Source organism: Miniopterus schreibersii, assembly GCF_964146895.1.
Source record: "Miniopterus schreibersii genome assembly, chromosome: 6".
NCBI lineage: Eukaryota > Metazoa > Chordata > Mammalia > Chiroptera > Miniopteridae > Miniopterus > Miniopterus schreibersii.
In genome coordinates, this window is record NC_138107.1 from 56117993 (window position 1) to 56141022 (window position 23030).

A 23030-nucleotide genomic window follows, 5' to 3' on the forward strand; every position below is an offset into this window, starting at 1 on the left:
AAATCAGTTTCTAGAAATAGTTTTGCAGAATAGATTCCCACCAGTTGACCTAATGGAGCGTGGAGTTGCCAGCGCTTCACGGCAGCTGCCGTGCTCAGCCGACGCCGAGCCTTTGGCGAGCCACACGGCGGGAGGCAGGTAGAACCCGAGCCCTCCAGGGCCGGGAGCCACGTTGCTTTTCCGTTTTTAAGTAAGACAAAGCTTCTGGCTATTGTGTCAACGGGTCGAGAACTGCGTAGGTTTGCACATCAGCTAAGGCGTGAGCAGAATTAAAGCGCCTTCTAATCCGACCCTTGGCAACGTGTGCGTCACAGTCACAGACAAACGCTGGATTTTAACGCCTGGCTTCCCTCGCGCAGGGGAAACACACTTCGGAGAATGGCCATAAGTACCTCAGCAATCGCGGCGAGCTGCACGGGATCAAAACCACCACGCCGGCCCAGCAGTGGCCGCCGCCCCCGCCGAACCCCGCCAACCTCCCGCAGGACCCGCCCATGTTATCAGCTAACGAGTCGCTTTACGCTTAGCTGCAGAGCCTTTCTCCACTCCCTCTGCGCTCTCCCACCCACTCAGCCTTCGGTGCCAGGTTCCTAGCCCCCAGGCACACATCATAGAGCCATCTCCCGCCCTAGATGCGGCGCGAACCCGAGCCGCAGCGCGGCCGGCAGCTCCCCGCGCTCCCCGCAGGCCAGCGGCCAGCCAGCCGCAACTGGGCGGCTGGTGATTGACAGGCGGCTGCAGCTATGAGCCGCAGGGGCGGGACGTGCGTCACTTCCTGGCTTTTCGAGAGAGACGGGGTATATAAACTCGCTGCTCACGCATCGCCCTCGCTTCCACAGTATGGCCGGCGACATTAGCTAGCGCTCGCTCTGCTCTCTCTAACGGGGAAACAGCGGACTACAAGAGACTGAACTGTATCTGCCTCTATTTCCAACAGACTCACGTTCAACTTTTGCTCACACACAAAAAAAGCCGGGAAAATTTTATTAATCCTTTTTTTAAAAAAAGTTAATATAAAATTATAGCAAAAAAAAAAAAAAAAAAAAAGGAACCTGAAACAGCTGGAACAATCCGCAGCAGCGGCGGGAGAAGAGATTTAATTTAGTTGATTTTCTGTGGTTGTTGGTTGTTCGCCAGTCTCACGGTGATGGAAGCTGCACATTTTTTCGAAGGGACCGAGAAGCTACTGGAGGTTTGGTTCTCCAGGCAGCAACCCGACGCAAATCAAGGATCTGGGGATCTTCGCACCATCCCAAGGTGGGTTTTCAGGGCGCTCGCCCACAGTCGGTTCTTGGGCTGTCGCCGCCTGAACGGGCGGAGGTCAGGGGCCGGATTTTCGCAGCCTGCAGGTGGGTACAGGTCCGCGTTCTGGGGTCGTTTCGAGGCCGTGGAGCGGGCTGCCGGTGCTCGAGGGAGCGGCTGCGTCCACGCGGGGCCCGAGCCGGTTTCTCCCGCCGCCGTTGCCGGGCAGGGAGCTGCCCGGGGGGAGGGGAGGAGGCCGGTGCGGCCGCGTGCTCAGGTAACGACCCCGGCCGGGCAGCGGGCGGCGCCGCTCGGGGCGGTTTGGGGGCCCGCGCCCCCGACTATCCCTTCTGGAGTCGAAGGTCCGAGGCTCCGGGCGGGGGCGTCTAGGGGGGCCGCACGGGCTCCCTCCCGGCAGGTGTGGCTCGGCGGGCTTAGTCAGGCGCTAATTCGGGCGTGCCCGCTTTGGGGAGTGGAGGAGGGAGGGAGCGGGTCTGAAGCGGGCTCGTTCTCGCCGCGTGCAGCGGGTAGGAGGGGGCCCGCGGGGTCGCGGGCTGAGGGGCTACGAGCAGGCCTCCGGCTCGCGGTCCGCGCCGGCAGCTTGTGGCGCCCGGACGGCGGGGGTTCGGGGGGGAGCGGCAGTGTCGCAGTGGCTGGGCCCCACCGCCGCCCTAACATGCTCTGCACCAAAGCCTTTCAGGCCGATCTGCGGAGACGGCCGCGGAGCCCGCCGAGGCGTGCTCCCGAGTCTCTTGACCTTGGTTTGTATAACCTGTTACCGAGTCAGTGGGGTCCTGGCGAGGTGTAAGGTTTGCCAACGTTTACGGGCTAGAGGCCCGTCAGGCTGGGGACGTAATAACCTTTAATGCCTAAGCCAGCAGAGGAATCTGGGGCCCCAGCCTCCCACCCCGGCAATGACGCGAGGGAGCTGGGCTGGCAGCGCAGAAAGCGAGGGGTCTTCTCGTGGTCTTTGGGAAAGCCAAGCGCAAATAAAGGCGCAGGCGGTTCCGCAGGTGCCTCGGCCTGTTCCTCGCGGCGCTCGGGCCGCTAGCCGCCCCTTGCCTTTCTAGGCTCCTCCGCTCGCGAGTGCGGCGGAGCCGCGCAGGAGCCGGCGTGGCCGCTTCATTGAGAGTGGACAGCCAATGAGCTCCCGGGCCCTACCGAGAGCTTGGCCCAGGGCGTGGGCCAATGGGCGTTTCAGGAATGTTGGCCGCGCTCGCCGCCGACCCTGACAAAAAGCAACTGAAGAAGGGAATCCAGGAGGACACGTGCTGCCTAGACTTTAAGGCATTATGTCTTGAAGCATTCTCTTGTAGAAAAGCATTGTGATAGCTCATGTCACAGTTCTCGTTTTTCAAGCTTTGTGCGACACTTAAAATATTTACCATGTGCCAGGCTCAGTTCTGAGCACTTTATGTGTATATTACAGGAAGCAGTCACTTTTCTTACAAATATGGGGAAGCTTAGTATTTCCTCCATTTCACAAATGGGAAAACTCCCTGGTGTTGGTGATACGCTTTTGATAAAACGATTGTGATCTGATTATCTAGAAAATCTTTATTAAAATGAATACGCTTGTTTGGCTCTGGCTCATTAAATGTTTTAAAGCTTTATTTGTAAAGGGTACCTTCTTAATAAAGGGAAGAGGGTTTTTTCCTCTTCCCAAGTTCTTGGGTAGAATGTCATAATTTATTTTGGTGGTTAAGAGTTCCCTGGGTCCAGGAGGGAGACAGAGGCTTACAAAAAGGGTGGCTTCCTTTCTTTAAATACTTGAGAATAACTTTTCCTTCGTGCTTTTATCAGTAGCAGTTATTTTACTACTTGAATGTGGCTCTTAAAATGATGGCAAAGGTTTAATCTTCAAGGACAGAATATTCTGTTTTGTACAGTTCATGATTTAGTGCCATACATTTTGTAGACATTAATATTCGTTAAACTACTCTTTTGAGAGTTTTCCAGCGTGTTTCAGCTGTTGTAGATGAAGTAACTAAGAACTAAAAAATACCAATTTAACTGAGAAGGCCATTGGTAACCTTTCTGGGAAAGTTTTTCAGTGAACTGTCAAACGGGTGCACTGGATAGGTTTTGTTACTAGGAGGTTTAAAAAGTACCTGAGGAGATACTAGATGTTAGTAGATAAATCACCTGAAATCTATGACCTGGCAAGAGGGAATCACTGGAGTCTAGACACTAGGAGGGTGTTGTAGGTCCCCAGAGACTGTGAAAGGATAATCCATCCTCTAGAAGAGTATGCATAATTAAATGGTGTATGGCCTCTGGAATGTCTAGATTTTAATCAAACAACATTTAATAACTAGCTGTGTGATGTTTCCTCATCTTTAAAATAGAGACAGTAATGGTGCCTACTTCACCCAGTAGTTGTGAGGATTAAGTGGGTTAGTGTGTATATATATGTGCTTAAAAACAGTGACATATAGTAACCACTGTACAAGTGTTACAAATGTTTTATATTTATCTTTGATTCTTTGCTTTTTAGGACAAAATCAGTCTCTCAGAGTATATCAGGTTGTAATCTAAAAGGCTACACATTAAAGGATGCCCTAATAATTTAATGTAGTTTTTATTCAAATAGAGGAGATAGTGTCACTGGGAAATTTTAAATTGATTATTCTGTAGAAGGATTAATATAATGACTCAATCTTTAGTAGTTTTGTTTTTATTGAGTGACATAAAAATTTAGAAGCCAGAAAGTCCTTGCTTGTCCTTGCCTCACGCCCCTACTCAGTAATTAAATTAAAATGTAAATAGATGGAAGGTCACAATGAAAAGACATGAACAGATTTTATTAAAATTAAAAGTTAATCTAGTTTTTACACCTGAGGACATTGAGAGTGAGAAGGCACAAATGTCCTAACAGGATTACAACACATGCTATAACATTAAATGGATTTTAGGGGAAAAGTCCTAGAAAAATAACCTTTCCAACATTGATGCAAGAAGAAATAGAAATCTATATAGTCCTATAACCATTACATTAATTAAATTAGTCATTAATCTCCCCATAAAGAAAATTCTAGGCCTAGGTGGTTTTATCAGAGTGTTCTAACATTCAAGGAAGATATAATTCCAGCCTTTTACACACATTCTTGTAAATAGAGAAGGGGACACATTTTCCTGCTCATTTTGGGATTGGCATGATTTTGATTTCCAAACCCCTGACAAGCTGTGAAGGAACCAGAACTCTCATGCACTGCTGGTGGGAATGGAAAGCGAACAAACCACTTTGGAAAATGGTTTGGCAGTTTCCGTAAAAGAACTATAACGTAAGATTTAATTTCTGTGAAAACTCAAAAAAATGCATACTAATCAGATCAGTAGTTGCCTGAGGGAGGGATAGGAGTAAGGGAAGGGTTGGATTATAAAGAGGCCTGAGGGACCTTTTGTGAGAGATGGAAGTGGTCACTATTGAATGGCATAAAAATTTGGAAGCCAGAAAGTCCTTGCTTGTCCTTGCCTCACAATCTTGTGATTTACAATTAGGTATGTATGTCAGAAATCTTGTAGATTAAATGTAAAGATGAATAGAATTTGAAGTTCTACAACACAGGTTAAAATAAATGTATGCGTGTCTCCGATAAACAACCTGATTTTTTTTGCATAGTAGCATCATCTTTTCAGTGATTCTCACCTTACATGTGATTGAATTGCTTTGCTAATAGAAATGTTAATTTAACTATTATTAGCATATATGTTGTATTTACTGCTACAAATCAAAGGATAATTTTGGTTGCTGTTAAGCCCTCTCTGCCCTCCCCCAAGTATGTAAATCTAGCAACCAGCATCTATATGAAATCAACTTAGAGCATTATATGCCTCCAAATCTTACAGTAACAAAGACAAATATGAATTTGGAACGCTGCTGAAATGACTTTAGAGAAAAGCTGCTTTTGTGAGGTATAAGGACAAAAATATTTAATTGGAAGTGGTGGGTGGCTTAATAAATGTAATACAAAAAATCTGGCTGTTAATAAGACAGCTTATTTTTTGAGTACAGATTTTAACTTTTTGTTGAAGCCTAAAAGTTATGAAAATCATAAGTATAGGCCTAATTTTCACAAACTGATCACTCAAATCGAAGGAATATAACTAGCCAGAAGTCCCACATACATCTTAGCTTGAGGGTTCCAGTTGCTCCATATCTTCATCTAAAGCTTGTTTTTTTTGTTGTGGTGGTGGTTGTGTGTTTTTTTAAGTCCTCGCCTGAGGATATTTTTTTCATTGCTTTTTTCAGAGAGAATGGAAAGGGGTGGGAGTTGGGGGGGAGATGTGAGAGGGACAATTGACTGGTTGCCTCCCGCATGTGCCCGGCAACCCAGGTGTGTTCCTTTGACCCGGAATCAAACATGCAACCCTTTGGTGTGCCACCTGACACTCTAACCACTGAGTTTAGCTATTGTGTGTGTGGTAGTAGTAGTAGTAGTATGTGTTCCCCATCATACTAATGGAGTTGAGCTTCCTTTTTTTATATCTTTATTCACCGTTTAGATATCTTTTGTGAAATGCTTGTTCAAGTCCATTTGCCTATTTTTCTTCTAGGGTGACTTTGTTTTTACAGTTCTTAGTATATTACAGATGAATTCTCTAATATGTGTATTACAAAAATACTCTATGGTTTTCTTTATTCTGTTAATGATACCTTTAAAAATAGAAACTCATAAGTTTAATACAGTTCAATTTATGAAAATTTCCCTTTAATAGTTAGCAGTTTTTATGTACTATATTGACATAAGAAACATCCAAGCCTGTAGAGAATTTTTGAGTTTATTTGAACCAAATTGAGGACAACTGATTGAGAAAGTGCACTGGAAATGTCAGTTTTACCACTTATTTTATACATCAGAATACAAGGGGAAACACTTAGGGGGTTACATGAAGTTTATTGGTGATTAGGGAGGCAGGAGAAAGCAAAACTGAAATCTCTGGGATTGGATAAAAAGTAGAAGGAATAGACACATTTCTTTTACATTAGTGGGTACGGGATAATTAACAGTGAACAATTAACATGATAACAGTAACAGGAGTCTGGTCTGCTCTGGTGCAGTGACTGTGCCCTTAGGGGTCTAGAAAAGGAAATTACTGTGACAAATGTTATCTTAGATGCAAAAAAAACAATAAGCTCAGTTAAGGTAAAGGTCAACCTTTATCGGGGAATATACCTGCCCAGTACAAGACTACCCGCCATTACTTGATTTTATTTTTTCTCTTATTCATTTACTTTTTTCCTTTTCAGTATTATAGATGTCTCCATCCCCACCCCTTTTCCTCTGGCCATCACCACACTGCTGTCTTTGTCTGTGGGTTAAGACATATATGTTCTTTGGCTAATCTCTTCACCTTCTTTCATCCAGTGCCCACTCCCTTTTGACAACTGTCAGGTCTGTTCCATGTATCCATACCTTTGTTTCTGTTTTGTTCGTCAGTTTATTTCGACCATTAGATTTGCTTTTTAGTTAGGACATTTTCATTTCAGACTATCCCATGTGGTTACTGTTGGTCTCTGAGTTTGTAAGGCCACTATGCAGGCCTCCCCTGAGCTTGTCCACAACTATTTGACATATCTTTGCTCATCCCAAAGTAATTAAGGTTTTTTCCCCCTAAACATTGTTTTACCTTTCATATTTATAGCTGCAGTCCATCTGGAGTTGATTTTTTTTATGTGGCATGAGGGAATAGAACACACTTAAAGTAAAATTGGCTTATCTTTCCAAGCAATTGTGTAATACTGAGAGTCTTTTTTACTAATTTCTCAAGGGAGGTAAAAGGGACACATGTAATTGGAGGGGATTCATTTTTAATAGGAAAATCTTGTCTGGTATGGCCCGGGTTAAAGAATACTGGTTAATCATCTGTTGGAGAAAAGCAGTAGTCCCTGCATATCCAAGTAAATAAAAGAATGGGTGATGTGTTCTAAAACCGACTTATTTTATGCGGTATTTAAAGTTGAAGTGTAAAAACAAGGAATAGTATTGTTACTGGAAAGACGACAAGACCTCTGTTCTTGTCTTCTTGACGGAAAGATTTCAATCGAGACAAAGTGCAGAAAGAAAGCAAGAATTTATTGGCCGTAGCAAAAATATATTTAGGCCAATGAAACAAGGAAGGTCAATAGAAGTAACAGGAGAGCCTAGGCTGGGCTGTCTTGGTTCACTGGGAAGTCAGAGAGAGAGAAGGAGACAGGTTCATGGGGTAAGCCAGGGACGAGCTGCCACTACTCATTGCTCCCCTGGCTGCAAGTGTCGTGGAGTCCCCTTGGGGAAGAGGGGAGCACACCCTGGGACATTCATTTTCAGGGGTTTTAAAGTCTGGGTGTTTATGGGAGGTCTTAGGGGCAGATCAATAGAATATTCATCAGCTTTATGCTGATGTACCAAAATGAGATTTATTCTCTGACTTTGCTTTGGGTGGGGTTGACAAATGGCACTAATTGGATTTCTGTTATCTGTCTCCCTGAGTAGGATGATTTAAGCTATCAATCTCCACTGACAAGGAAGGAGAAACGCAAACCATTTACTCTTCAGTGACCTTGGTTTAGGGAAGATAGGATTTACTAAGGGCAAACTGCTGTTTATCTGTCTCAGTTTCCCTATTCTGCATGTCTTAGAATTTTCCTAGCTTCTTACTACACTATAACAGTATTTTAGGTTTAACCTGCAGTTTTGTCTGCTAACTTTTCAGATTTCAAAAGGATGTACAAAAATGTCTTAGAGTTGCTGGACTAAATAAATTGCTGGACCAAACAAAAGTCTTATTTTAATGGCAGCTTTAGGGAGGGAAGGTGGAAGTCTGTTAGAAAATAAGAAATTTTGGTGAGAAGAAAAGATAGTTTAATTTGATCTTTCAGGACAATAAAGTAGGTTTTTCGCTTATGACTTCATCACAGACCTGACTTATTCTTAGTAATGAAATGGGTTCAAATGGGAAATTCTAGTGGAGGTGAAAAGGATAAATATTTCATTAATTGTGAAAAACTTTTCAGGTATTTTATTTTTATAAGCTAATATATAATTTGCAGTAAAGGATTAGGGGCAGTTGCAAAGATAGTAAATTACACCTCAGCATTAACTTTCCCAGAACTTACACCTTACTTGACTACATCATTGCACAGTATTGCAGTATTGATAATTTACATTGAAAGAATTTACAACCCATTGCCAAAAAACCTTTTAGTGTAAATGTTTTGAAGTAGAAAAGCTTCCTGTTGAATTAAACTCATTACATTTCTAACAGCACTGCTGTCTCTAAACCACCTTTAAGAAGTACACATCAGAAGTATTAACTGAATATAGCAGTAATTATACTGATAGTGACTTAAATTTGGGGTAGAGATTTGAGATGCAGAATTGTGGTTATAATTAGCAGTCTCTTCCGGTGTCATTTGTTTGAACAAAAAGAGATTACTTATTTCTCTTGATATCTTGAATTAACTGCCCTAGGAGGGCAAAGTCAGAATTTATTTTGGTCAGCTAAAGTCATAGTTGAGAGAAGCCTCAAATAGGCTTTTTGAGTAAATTGATAACTCCTGAAACCAGTGATATTTACTTTAAGGAAATAATTCATCAGCGGAATCCAATCACACGGAGGCCTTTTAAATGCAAATTTTAGGCACCATCTGTAGCGTCTGACCTACTGGACCTCAGAATAGAGTCCAACTCAACTCTTTTTTTTTTTTTTTTTTAAATATATCTATTTCAGAGAGAAGAAAGGAGAGGGAGAGAGAGATAGAAACATCAATGATGAGAGGGTCATTGATCAAGCCCGAAACCGGGCATGTGCCCTGACCGCCTGGACCCTAGTTCTAAGCTCAGCTGCTGAGCCACGCCCGGCCGGGCTCAACTCTATAACTCTTAAGGCGATGAGGAAGAAAACCCACCAGTAGCATTGTTCCTGCAGTCATTTACATTGTTAAATTGTGGTTTAAAAAAATGTGACGTTAAATATCATTTTAGCCACTTTTAAAAGTGTACGGTTCAGTATTAAGTATATTATTGTTGCCCAAGAGGTCTTTAGAACTTATTTCCTCTTGGGAAGCTATACTGAAACTATACCCATAAAATACTAATCTCTCCTCTCCCTCAGCCCTTGACAACTACCTTTCTACTTTCTTTTTAGATACTTCATATAAGTGGAAACACATAAATATTTGTCCTTTTGTGACTGGCTTATTTCAATTAGTGTAATGTCTCTAGATTCATCCCATTGTGGCATGTGATAGGATTTCCTTTAAAGGTGAATAATTCGTTATATGTATATACCACATTTTCATTATCCATTAATCTCTTGATGGATATTTGGGTTGCTTCTACATTTTGACGGTTGTGAGTTACAATTAACATGGATGTGCAGATACCTCTTCCAGATCTTGTTTTGAATTATTTTGGATATGTACCCAGAAGTGGAATATTGGTCATATGATAATTTTCACAAAAGGTACACTATTGTTAAAATTTCTCCACATCCTTGCCAGCATTTATTTATTTCCTTTTTGTTTTTACATCATAATGGATGTGAAGTGGTTTTGATTAGCCTTTCTTATGATTAGTGATGTAGAGCATCTTTTCATATGCTTGTTGGCCATTTGCATGTCTTTTTTGGAGAATTGTGTATTCAAGTCCTTTGGCCATTTCTTAAATTTGGTTGCTTTTGTTGGAGTTTTTCTTATAGATTCTGGATATTAACCTTTTGTCAGATATGACTTGCAAATATTTTCTCCCATTCTGTAGAGTGTCTTTTCACTCTGTTGAGTGTTTTCCTATGATGCACAGAAGTTACTGTGATGTAGTCCTGTTTGTCTATTTTTGCTTTGGTTGCCTGTGCTTTGTGTGTTGCATGGAAGAAAACATTGCTAAATCCTGCATCAGACTTTTCCCTGTTTTCTCCTAGGAGTTTTGTAGTTTTAGGTTTTAATGTAAGTCTTTAACAACCATTTTGAGTTAATTTTGCATATGGTATACTGTAAGGCTTCAACTTCATTCTTTTGTGTGGATACCCAGTTTTTCCAACATCACTTAATGAAGATTCTGTCTTTTTCCAATTGTGTAGTCTTGGTATTTTTGTTAAAGGTCATTTGACCTGAGATGTGTTTTGTTTCATGCCTAGTGACAGATCACTCAGTCCATAATACTACCTTGGTAAACAGCACGTTACTTCTTTGGGATAATTTATCATCATCTGATAGTATTTTTTAACACTTTACATTAAGTTAATTAGGGCTTCTTGACCTCAACATTGTTGACATTTTGGGCTAGATAATTTTTTATTATGATAACAGTCCTATTATAGTTTAGACTACATGCCAGCAACGCCGCCCCCACTCCTATCTCCCCAGTGTGAAAACCAAAAATGTCTCTAAATACTGCCCAACGTTTCTGGGTCACAGTCATCCTTAGTTGAAAATCTCTGAGTTAGAACAATGAGGTGAGGTGGCAGCATTTAAGTAAAGGAAATGTAATTCAAATAGGAATATGTTCATTTGATCTATTAATTTCCTTTGTTTTCTAACACCCAGCAATTGTGCAATATTTTCTAATCACTAAATCAGTATTATGAGATACATTCCAAAAATTGTCGCCTTCTGCTTGGTCAGTTTATGATTGATTTCTTGAACTCATCTGTGTTTAAAACATAAGTAAAATAGCAATGAATAAGAAAAAGACCAATTTTGTAAAATAGTTTATAGTATAGACTAATCAGGTGTTAGTGTGTCTGGGGACAAAGCAGGGACACCTTCCAGCATACTGAGCCTGCTGTAACATTTCTAACTTGATACTATTGCACTTTGAAATCACAAACAAGTTAATTTAGAAACCGCCTCGGTCAGCTGTACAAAACACTTTGTCTTTTTCATCATTAAATTTTGGACACGAAGCAGGGCACTGAAAACCTTTCCTCTAAAACAGGAGTCAACAATTCTAAAGGGCCAGAGAGTTTTAAATTTTGCAAGATAGTCTATGTTGCAACTACCCAGCTCTGCCCTTACAGGGAGAAAGCAACCATAGACAATATATAAATGAGTAGGTGTGGCTAGAATCCAATAAAGCTTTATTTACAAAAGGAGGTTTATTTTTCCCACGGAAATGTGATTAAATGATATGCTGGAATTCTTGGCTGTTTTGGTGTTGGTTTTTCACCATTCCCTTTATGCACATGTATAGCATTATATTAACTTCAGTTTTATTTCTGTCACATCTTTCTTTTTCCTACCCCCCCCCCCTTGATTTATTATAGTTTTGAGTTGAGCAGTTCTCCTAGGATTATGTCTTTATAATCATGTGGTTGATAGGCTATCCAACTGTGTTTAAGGTGTTTTAACAATTGCTTTCTTTCACACTGTGACTTTGGAAACAGACTGCTTGAGGGTTTCTGTTTGGTTGCAGTTTATTAAGTAATGGTGAATGAGTTACAAGAGCACTGTGTGGTTTTCATTAAGGTGGTATAAGCACCTTCCTAAATGCAACTAAAAACCCAGGACAGAATGTGTGGTGCAGCTATTCGAGGACTCTGAAAAGTAAGTGTTAGCAGGTGAATGGGAAAAGGAAACCAGAATTCAAAATACCACTGAACCGGCCATGGTTTCCTGTTTCTTTTTTTTCCTCTGGAATCTCCTGGGGTGGTCTCAAAGGCTGCCAGAAACCCAGAACTGCACACCAGGTGCAAATAAAGAGCTCCAAGCAGTCTTCTTTTTCTGGTCTGTAAAGACAAAAGGAGGGGGTCCCTTTGGGTCAAAGAGAAGGGGGAAATCCCTTTTTGTTTTTGTTTTTATCTTCTGTTCTGTCCTGCCGCAGCTCACGCAGTCCTCTAGTAATTGTAACCAGGCAGATGCCTAAACTCCAAGGGAGGGGGTAATGTTTTTTTGACCAGAAGAACTGTGGTTCCTGTTGTTCTTTTTTCCTCTTTGTCATCTTCCCTTTTGGCCCAAGAGAGAAAGACAATCACAGGCAGCCTGCTGCAGAGTGGAAAAACTAAAGCCTTGGCTTTCTAGCCAGAGGACCCAAAGGCTTCCCTCCTGCTGCCTCTGAGCCAGAAATTGTCAGAGCTGTTATGGAGATGAGAAAGAGTTAAAGTGAGTGCCTTAAAGATGGTTAGGAACACCCCTGAGCTGCTCGTGTATGGCATGTATGGCTCCGACCCTAAACCGAAGATCAAGGGCTTTGAAAACTGATAGCTCACCTCCCAGTCCCAGACTGGCCACTGAGTGCAGGATAGATCTGAATACCATGGCATGCGTAATAGCCTTTCCTAACTAAACTGAAGCCGGAACATAACCCGTAGAAAGAAGTTGGATATGAACTTGGAAGACCGAACCATAACCATTTCAATTGCCTGCTAAAATAATTCTTAAATCAACATGCTCCATAGGATTTAAATAAGATTTAAAGTTATATAACATACCCTGGCCAGTTTGGCTCAAATCCTTTGCTGCACTGAAGGGGTACTGGGTAGATCTCCAGTCAGGGCTCATGCCTGGGTTGCAGGTTCAATCCTGGGTTGTGAATACAGGAGGCCAGCTGATCGATGTCCATCTCTCTTTCTCTCCCCGCCACCCCCCACTCCTGGCCCTCTAAAATCAATGTAAACTTTTTTTTTTTTAATTACATAACATGATCAAAATGTTCAGGGTGCAATCATAAATTGCTCAATTATGCAAATGACCAGGAAATTCTTGGCATCTCTCGAAGGAAGACAGTCAACAGACACCAACCTTGAGGTGATACAGATCAAGATTTAAAGGCAGCTGTCATAACCATTCTATAAGAAGTAATAAAAAGTTTACTGGATGGGCTTTAGTAGAATGGACATGACAAAAGAGTGAAGGAGCTTGAAGACAGATTGGTAGGAATTATCCAGTCAGGAACAGAGAAAAAAGCCTGTGGGACAAACCCGAGGTTTATCATTTTGGGTCAGCAGATACCGAGAAAAAGGAGAGTATTACATAAAAAGTATTTGAGAAAATAATCCACATCTAGGTTTATTATAATGAATGAGTTCTATAGCAACTTAGTTATTTAGCAGTGAAATGAGTAAGCTTCATTTATGTAGATTAAAAGAAAATGACATTTAAGTAGAATATATATCTATAGTTGGTTGACAGGATAATTCTGTCAAATGAATCTTTGTCAAATGAATTATGATGACCAGTTTTAAAAACTAAAGGATCGTGTAACAGTAGATTTTTTTTTTTAATGTTTTTATATTGATTTTAGAGAGAGAAGGAAAGGAGAACAAGGTTGAGGAACAGTGATCAGCCGCCTCATGCACACCCCCTATTGGGGCACCCTGCCGGGATCAAACCGGTGACCTCTTCGTGCATATGCTTGGGATGATGCTCAACCAAATGGGCCACGCCAGCTGGGCATTAGTTTAGATTTTAAAAATTTAAGTGTGTTTATGATTTTTCTTCAGATCTAACTATAATAGTTATTGACAGATTTAACAAATATTGAAAGGCCTGTTATGAACTGGGCTAGGCATAGTCCCTAACTACGTGGAATGACTAGTAGAATTTATGTGAATACCAAAATTGCTGCACAAGTAAAGTACTTTGGCAAATCTGACAAGTTTTAAATCCTTTTAGTGACAGGTTTGATCTGGTAGGGGTAATGGGGTAACTTGAGCTGGAAGAAAGGTGTTTTGGGACAAGGGTTCTAGGTAGGATGAAATCTATTCCAGCAGTCAAAGTTTACATTGTCTCAATGTAATTATATTCTTCACCTTCAGGGCTTGGCCAAGACTCACTTAAAAGAAATGTTGAAGGACAGTTGGGGGAAAATACCTGAGGATAAATTCAGATAGGTTCAGGTAGGAAACAGAATCACATGAAGAGTCAAGACAGTATTTAAATCCAGTGAAAACAAAGCTGTACAAGAAAATAAGTAAAATTTTTTAAAAGGAAAATTAAAAGAGTAAATCCTTGTGAAGAGTTCTCATCACAGAGAAAAAAATTTTTCTTTTGCTTTGCTTTGTCTTTATTGTATCTATACAAGATGATGGATGCCAACTAAACTTATTGTGGTAATCATTTCACAATATATGTACGTCTAGCCATTATGCTGTACACCTTAAACTTATATATTAACGTACTGCATGTCAATTTGATTTCAGTAAAACTTGGGGGAGGTCTTATAAATAACTGAGAAGGGGTGATAGGAAAAGATTCATTATTATGTCCAGTAGGTAGAAGAAACTATTTGCAAGAATGCTGAATTCTAGTGGGAAGTCAGTAGGTAATGACATTAGCAGGTAGTATTACTGGAAGAATAATCTTCAGTATTTGAATTCTTAGTATTTAGTAGGTAAATTTGATGTGCATTGTTTGATTTAATTTTGTCCTCTGAAGTGAGTTTTATTACCCATGAGGTAAAGAAACCAAGCCCAGGAATAATTGCAAGAAATGTCACAAAGCAGAAAAGTAATAGGTTCTGTAAGAACCCTGTGTTTTTTGGGTCTCATTATTTCTTTTTGCAATAAAACATACTATTTGTGGAATTGAAATACTGTGGGCTCTCAAATGAACTTTGAGTCTTAGAAAATTTTAAACCCAAAGCCAGTGCTTGGCTACCTAAAATAAGAGGATTAAAACCATCTCTAAATGTTACTCAGAACTGGATCTTAATTGTAACTTTTTTCCTTCCTTAACCAACAGTTGTACCATTTTAAAAATGCAAAGCAAACTGCAAAAATATAATCCAATCTAATGTGTTTTTCCTTTATATAAACAATCATTACTACCTTTTAAATAGAGAGCTCATTGTTAGCTTTTTTTTTTTTTTTTAAGTTTTTTTGTTTTGTTTTTTAGACAGAGAGGAAGGGAGAAAGAAACGTTGATGTGACAGTGAAACATAGATGGGCTACCTCCTGCATGCCCCCTACCGGGGAAGATCCCGAAACCTGGTCCTGTGCCCTGATCCAGAATGCAGCAGGCGACATTTTGGCGTATGGGACCACGCCCAACTAACTGAGCTGCACTGGCCAGGGCAATTGTTAGCTCTTTTAAAAAATGTTTGGTAAAGTTGTGGGCAAATAAATTTACCCATTTTAGAAATTACTGTCTTCTGTGATTGGTCATACAGTTGCCTGTTGGGCCAGTAACAGTTCCTTTTAGCAAAACGATAAAACAGGCACAAAATTCCAGCAGGATTGATTGGTACTGTGCTTGCTTTTTGCTACAAAGGAATAAAACATGCCTGTTTTTATGCTGGCTGTGCTATTGAGGATTTCTCTTACATAAAGTCTTAACTGGAAAAGAAGACTTTAACCATAATATGCCAATTTGTTTAGTATAGAAGAATGACCTACCAAATATTAAGAGTCTTAAAACATTTTTAGCCTTTAATCTGATAATTTTAAGATGTACTGTGGAATAATTTTATGTTGTCTTTGTTTATAGTGAGCACACTAAATAGGAAGGCACTTGCTTAGGTCTCAGTGGGGTAAATTAAAGCTAGTTTACTTAGTTAGACCCATATGGCTTCTATTTTGCTATCTATTATTGCCTGTACTACAGACTTTTTGCTTTGTTGAAATAGGCATTTCCCCATCTCATTAAAGAGCTGCATTATATTCTCAAGATCTTATGGATATGCTGTACTGTTGAATTGCCACCCAGAGGCATTTTTTGACACTGCTTCTCAACTTTTAACTTGCTTTTCTTTAATCATTTAACTAGTGAAAGGTAATGGTTTTCCTTGGTTTATGAGCCTTTTGAATTTCTTCTGTATGAGGCTTGTTCACAGTATTTTATCTATTTGTCTTTTTCTTAGTAAATTGCCAGTAGTTTAATTTCTACTTTTCTAGTTTACTTTTTAAATTGTTTTTCATATATAGAAAAACCTATCATCTTATTTAATGGATGTCAATATAGATAGGCAATTTTGGAACAAGACTAAATGTTGGTATTCATAAGAGAAGCTAGAACAAGAATGTGCTGACAAATATAAAATATGCTGTGGAAAACTAATAATTGGAAAACTTTTAAATGTGAGAGATTTATAATTTTTGAGAGTAGGCAAATAGTGTACTGAATTAATCATCCTTTTTTGTTAATAGATCCGAGTGGGACATACTTTTGAAGGATGTGCAATGTTCAATCATAAGTGTGACAAAAACTGACAAGCAGGAAGCTTATGTACTCAGGTAAGTCCTGTAAAACAAGTGTTAGTTAACATTTCAGTCTGAATCATACTTCTTATAGAATCGCAAATTATTCCTCTGGACCTTAGTTCTATAATTATTTTTACCTTGTTTTTAAAATATGGTATAAAATGTTTATTACTTCAGGTGTTCCTAGGCAGTAGGTTTTGAAGTCTAACCTGAAAGCTTTTCGGGATGGTTGCCATCTTTAACTCGTTGTATTTGGCAGGAAGGATCTGTAAAGCTGGGTAGAATGGCCTGCTTTGCCTTACAGATTCAGGTCTACCTTTCAATATCAGAACTTTAGGCAAAGTGAAAATTAGCTCCCCCATACAAATAGGATTGCCATGTATAACAGAAGAAAGCCATTCAACATTTTCATAGGTACAAAAATAATTTATTCAATAAATACATTGAATTCTTATATATATTATAATGGGCCTTGGATTGAGCAAGGTACCTCTTCGTGTTTGGCATACACAGATGTTTATCAAAGACTTATGTGCCAGGCCATAGAGATGTAATGGTGAGTAAAAACACATTCCTTTCCTCATTGGACTTATTACTTAGTGTAAGTAATAAAGTAGCTATAGAAATACATGTGAGAGTGGGTGGTGCAAGATGAGGTAAAATATGAATGAGCTTAGTAAAAAAATAGAATAGGTGAGGTGAAGAAGAAAATTTAGTAGTAAAAAAGAGGGTTTGTGTAATGAGCTAATTTGCTTTATACCTAATTCAAGGAGTGTTTCTGTGAGTTCTAGAACTTAAATTTTGTATAATAGAACTACTATCATACATTATTTGCTCCCTTGAGATCTTAGCGTTTTAAAATTACTACCCAAAAGTTTATATTGTAAATGATAGTCCAGTAATAGGTTATTGTATCTCAGTAGTACATAAAAGCAGCATTATAATAATGTAACTTTTTTCGATTGCAGTGAGAGTAGCATGTTTGTCTCCAAGAGACGTTTCATTTTGAAGACATGTGGTACCACCCTCTTGCTGAAAGCACTGGTTCCCCTGTTGAAACTTGCTAGGGATTACAGTGGGTTTGACTCAATTCAAGTAAGTGATCAAAATACATTTATATCCTTTAAGTTATAAATAAATTTGTATACTTGATTGCTTCTTTAGTTGTAATGGGTAAGGATGGGCACACCAGGAGAGAATATCCTTGATACTGAAGAATAGCAGAGTATTTCACCTAATTAGGGTAGAGGATATCTTGTTACTAGAACCTAAAAGAGTTTTCATTATTGATGCTTATAAGAAATCTAAAGCAATATGTTCTTAATTTTTGAATCACTGACTCTTTTCCCAATGATGTATTTTTCTAGATATTGATTCTAGAGAGAGGAAGGGAGGGAGAGAAACATTGTGAGGGAGAAACATCCATCAGTTGCCTCCCACACACACCCAAACAGGGATCGAACCTACAGCCCTTCAGTGCATGGGACGGCGTTCTAACCACTGAGCACACCGGCCAGGGTGACTCAATGACTCCTGAAGTTTAATGTACACATGTTCTCTCACAGAATTTTGTCTTACATGCCTATTTAAAAGCTCAGATTAGAAACCACTGCTCTAGAAATGTTGTGCCTTGTCACTACAATTGTTAAGACCCATCATCTATAGACTGGGCATTTTAGTTTCTAGAAACTCATTGATGTACTCTACATTATTAATGCTCTGTAGAGACTTATCCACAGCTTAAAAACAAAGTTGCTCCTTACACTTAACTCATGGATATTGGTTTATATGTCTGTCTTTTTTAGAGCTTCTTTTATTCTCGTAAGAATTTCATGAAGCCTTCTCACCAAGGGTACCCACACCGGAATTTCCAGGAAGAAATAGAGTTTCTTAATGCAATTTTCCCAAGTAAGTTTAAGTAAATGCTTTATTAAAGTTAGAGAGTATATCTTCTCAGAGATCAGAGCATATGTATGAAATTGTAGCGTGTTATAAATTAAGATAAATGTCAATATAGCTGAACACAATTTTAAGTATGGGTGTGTATACCTCAAGTCATTCTTGTTAAAATGACGGAAAAAGAAAATCATGGAATTGGTCATGTGCTAGAGGGAGAGTTCATCTTTATCTAGCCATTTGGTCTGATTTATATCTAAGTGAATATGAAGGCTATGATCCCTTCATCCAGAAAAATACCCAGTGAGTGACTTCATAACTTATAATCCTGTGTTAAGACACTAGTCTGGCATTCTATATAGGAATTGAGCTGACTTACAAATGACCAACACTGAAATCATAGTGTGACTTCAGAATGGGCAAGATTTTCTTCTCATTTACAAAGCTTTTATTTATAGACCTCCCCCCTCTTTTTTTTTATCACCCAAGGATATGTTTTTATTGCTTTTTAAAGAGAGAGAGAGAACATCCATTGATTGCCTCCCATACACGTCCTGACTAGGAATTGAACCTGTAGCCCTTTGGTGTACTGGACGACTTGTCCAACCAACTGAGCCACCTGACCAGTGCTATAGACTTTACTTTTTGAGCTTCAGGTTAAGGAACTAAAAGTTATCTAATCCAGCACCCTTGTCCTAGATGAGGCTGAAAACTTAGGGTGATGGTAATAACTTGACAGTCACGGGCATGATTTTAAAAGAAAAACAGATTTATGTTCTATTCTTAACTTACCTACTAATACAAAACTCCACTGGTCTAAGTCACAGAGTGCTAATTGTAATTTAGTGTAAATATCTACCAAGTGTTAATTTACTGTGTTAAGTGAGGCTCTGAAACAATGGGGAAAGAATGTATTACATAAAATGACTTTATTTACTTGGGGGAGTTGATAAATGGGTAACCAAATTCCATTTCCTAGTGGAGTTTTAGCAGAGAAGTAGCCATAGTTTTCTCAGCATTATTTAGACCGACTCTGGCTGCTGAAGTGTATCTCATCGCCCTAGCCACGGAAGGGTGAGAAAGAGCCACCCTTTCACGGGTCTCTTCCATTTACTTTCCATTCTCCTCCCTCAACAGACGGAGCAGCGTATTGTATGGGACGTATGAATTCTGACTGTTGGTATGTTGAACACAACTTTATGGATTTTTTTCTTCTATAGAAGATTTACTTTAAACTGCCAGTTGTCATTTTTAGAAATGATTTTTTACTTTTGTATAGGTACTTGTATACTTTGGATTTCCCAGAGAGTAGGGTAATCAATCAGCCAGATCAAACCCTGGAGATTCTGATGAGTGAGCTTGACCCAGCAGTTATGGACCAGTTCTACATGAAAGATGGTGTTACTGCAAAGGATGTCACTCGTGTAAGGATTTTTAATAATTCTGGATTCTGCTTAGGGACTAAAATATATTGTTTAACTCATTCTTGTTTTATTTTTCAAGTTTCTGTTTATTTCAGTCTTTTTTCTTTTCAGGAGAGTGGAATTCGTGACCTGATACCAGGTTCTGTCATTGATGCCACAATGTTCAATCCTTGTGGGTATTCAATGAATGGCATGAAATCGGATGTAAGTAATAATATTTACTCAATACTTACTTAAATATTTAAGTGTGCCCTTTCCATTATTAACACAAAACTATTTTTCTAAGGGAACTTATTGGACTATTCACATCACTCCAGAACCAGAATTTTCTTATGTTAGCTTTGAAACAAACTTAAGTCAGACCTCCTATGATGACCTGATCAGGAAAGTTGTGGAAGTCTTCAAGCCAGGAAAATTTGTGACCACCTTGTTTGTAAACCAGGTAATTTGTCTTATTGACAATTAAATCTTCCAGAAAATAAGGGTAGTGAGGAAGGTCATAAAATGGCATGTATCAGTCAGATATAAGGGTGCTACTAGTTGAGGTCACTGGAATGAAAAGCTTTCTGTGTTTCATTAGACTTCTATTGGTTCTTGCTTTATATTTAGCCTAATTGATGGGCTGCTTCTGTCCCGTTTATTGGCCTGGAGTGGGGGGTGGGGGCTGATGGGCATAACTTACTTAAGCCCGTAAGAAGGCAGCCAAAATATTTCAAATACCACAGTTTTTAAGATAGTAGTTTTAAATATTTGTGGCATGACTTTGTTGTTTGCAATAACTTCTGCAGGTTGGAATCACTAACGGTTCATTTAATTTTTTTTGCCCAGAGTTCTAAATGTCGCACAGTGCTTTCTTCGCCCCAGAAGATTGAAGGTTTTAAACGTCTTGATTGCCAGAGTGCTATGTTCAATGATTACAACTTTGTTTTTACCAGTTTTGCTAAGAAGCAGCAACAACAGCAGAGTTGATTAAGAAAAATGAAGAAAAAACGCAAAAAGGAAACACACATAAAAGAAGGTGGTGGCTGCTTTTTAGATATTGATACCGGGGGCCATGCTTTCCATAACCACCACCTTGTAGTTGCAGAAAGCCCTAGATGTAATGATAGTGTAATCATTTTGAATTGTATGCATTATTATATCAAGGAGTTAGATATCTTGCATGAATGCTCTCTTCTGTGTTTAGGTATCCTATGCCACTCTTGCTGTGAAACTGAAGTGCATGTAGAAAAAAACTTTTACTATATGAAACTTTACAACACTTGTGACAACAATTCAATTTGGTTTATGCGCAGTGTACTATTTCTCCAGGTTTCATCCAAAATCCCCCACAGACAAGGCTTTCGTCCTCCTTAGTTGGCCTCAGCCTAACCATCCGGGACTGTTCTGTTAAGTTGCTGCCGGGATGTTACATCCAGTTACCTCCAATTTCTAGAACGTATTCTCTACTAATGTTATTGAAACCAATTTCTACTTCATACAGATGTTTTTTGCAATGGCAATTAAAGTTTTTCTTCCACAAGTCGAGTCCTCTTAAGAAAGTGATTGCAGTTAACCATTTTGTGTATTACTATTTTAACGTTGCTTCCCGAGCTTTTATTCCATTAATTGATTTTGTTCCTCACCATGGTGTCTCTCCTCCCATCCCCACCCCAATAAAGCAATACACTGTTACACTGTGGGTTTATACCAGTATTATACCCCAGAGAGGGAAAGGGGTGGGCCTAGGCTTAATATCCTTGTAAGGTCAAGGGATTTTGGCTTCTTTTTTATTGGCATTGGATCTTTTAGAAGATAGTGACAAAAATAAATTTGTAGTGTTGATTAGCAAGGAAGACACATAGATTAATATTACAATATACTGGCAGAACTATATGGGAACTGTTTGCCATTCTGAGCTCTCCAGTAAATAAGATTAGCTTATCATGAGGACCATGTCTTTACTAACTTGCTAAGTATTAGTATAAAAAATTTTATCACCGAATATTAGCAGGATTTCAGATAAAGGTTGTATTGGATTCAGTAAGTCAGATTAGATCATCTTAATTTTTATTTTAGCAGCCATTTCTACTATTTTCCATTAATAATATACCATAAACTTGAGTTCAGAGCGACATCAGTCTTTGTCATCTTGTGACTTGAAGTTCTGTGACTTGGTGATGCATATGAGAGTGTTCTGACTTTATGTGTTCTTTCTATTGCTGGTGTTGCTTTCACCGTGGTTTCAGAGGATCCTGCAAATGACCAGAATGAGAACTGTTCAGGTTATCCATACATACACAGTGAAGCAGAACGCTGCCCATAAAACATAACATGCAAAATTCCAAAAGGGTCAGTGGGAAATGACTAGAAATACAGGCTTTCAAGAGTTGGCATTTGTAGCTATATTTGCAAATGCTATGAGATATAAGCAGCCTAGAAAACAGCAAACATGACTAAATTTTGTATTCTGTCCTCAAAATTTTTAATTTTTTGTGGCTTGATGCAGTGGTGTTTTTGTTCCTTCCATATTTATAAATGAAACACTTTTTTTAGTGTTTCTAATCATAAAATCTACTTGGTTTGAAATCAAGTGGTTGGATCACTTTTGACTTATTTTAAGCACGTTCTTGATTCAAAGTTTCATTGAAGAAGCTTTTGATCAGTCAGTTTGATTATGTAATTGGCACACAGTACCTGCTATTTCGGTGCTGTTTTGAGGACCAACGCTCACAGTGGCTTTTCTTGAACAGTGTCCCAGTAGATTTGATGACGTGTTGGCTTGAGGTCTAATTTTTGTCTAATGCATTTAAGATTTCTATCTAATGTTGAAAAACCACAAATTTGTATGAAGCAAAACCTAGAAAAATGAAAACTAGATTAAATCATAATTTAAATTAATCCTAGTACATTATGATAGAGGAGGGGAAATTTTGGTGCCATAATTTCTCTCTTCATGGTGGTGTTGGACTTAAATCGGTTGAAATGTATTTCTGTACCTCAATTTAAGCGTCAATAAAAGTTTGCTTAATTGTCTAGTGACATTCAGAAAGTTTTCTGTTGATGTATTTTTTAAATAGTATACATGACCAAATACTAGATATCTAAAGTTTTTAAATTATTTGAGGAAATCTCCATTTAATGATCATTTTATAAGTTTGTGAGTTTTGAAGGCAAAAGATCTTTAAGCTCCTGGGAGAATATGGCTTTATTCACTGAAGGTCAAAAGAAATGTTTGGGCTGTATACCAGGATATCGGGTTAGAAAGGGTAAGTTGTAAGAATAATGTGTATTAGTGAGTTTGGTCTTAAGAAGTCAAAGGTTTGAAAGTAAATGTTCCACCCTTTATTTTATGGAACAGGCCTCATAATG

General features: G+C 39.2%; 1 protein-coding gene across 1 annotated transcript; it reads left to right on the forward strand.

The window, feature by feature from the left end:
- The first annotated feature begins 829 nt into the window (after positions 1-829).
- AMD1 (adenosylmethionine decarboxylase 1) lies at positions 830-22711 on the forward strand. The gene is made up of 9 exons (XM_081141000.1): positions 830-1257; positions 16306-16392; positions 17328-17454; positions 18165-18267; positions 19393-19435; positions 19535-19679; positions 19791-19883; positions 19966-20121; positions 20508-22711. Exons 1-9 carry the CDS (start codon positions 1148-1150, stop codon positions 20646-20648), a joined length of 1005 nt encoding a protein of 334 aa, XP_080997126.1. The 5' UTR covers positions 830-1147; the 3' UTR covers positions 20649-22711.
- The last annotated feature ends 319 nt before the right edge of the window (positions 22712-23030 follow it).

Bases quoted from the DNA above. Each gene is read 5' to 3' on its own strand.
- AMD1 (XM_081141000.1), top strand. From the start codon at position 1,148: ATGGAAGCTGCACATTTTTTCGAAGGGACCGAGAAGCTACTGGAGGTT. The intron at 1,258-16,305 runs GTGGGTTTTCAG...TTTTGTTAATAG, and splicing joins GATCTTCGCACCATCCCAAG to ATCCGAGTGGGACATACTTT. The intron at 18,268-19,392 runs GTAAGTTTAAGT...CTCCCTCAACAG, and splicing joins TCTTAATGCAATTTTCCCAA to ACGGAGCAGCGTATTGTATG.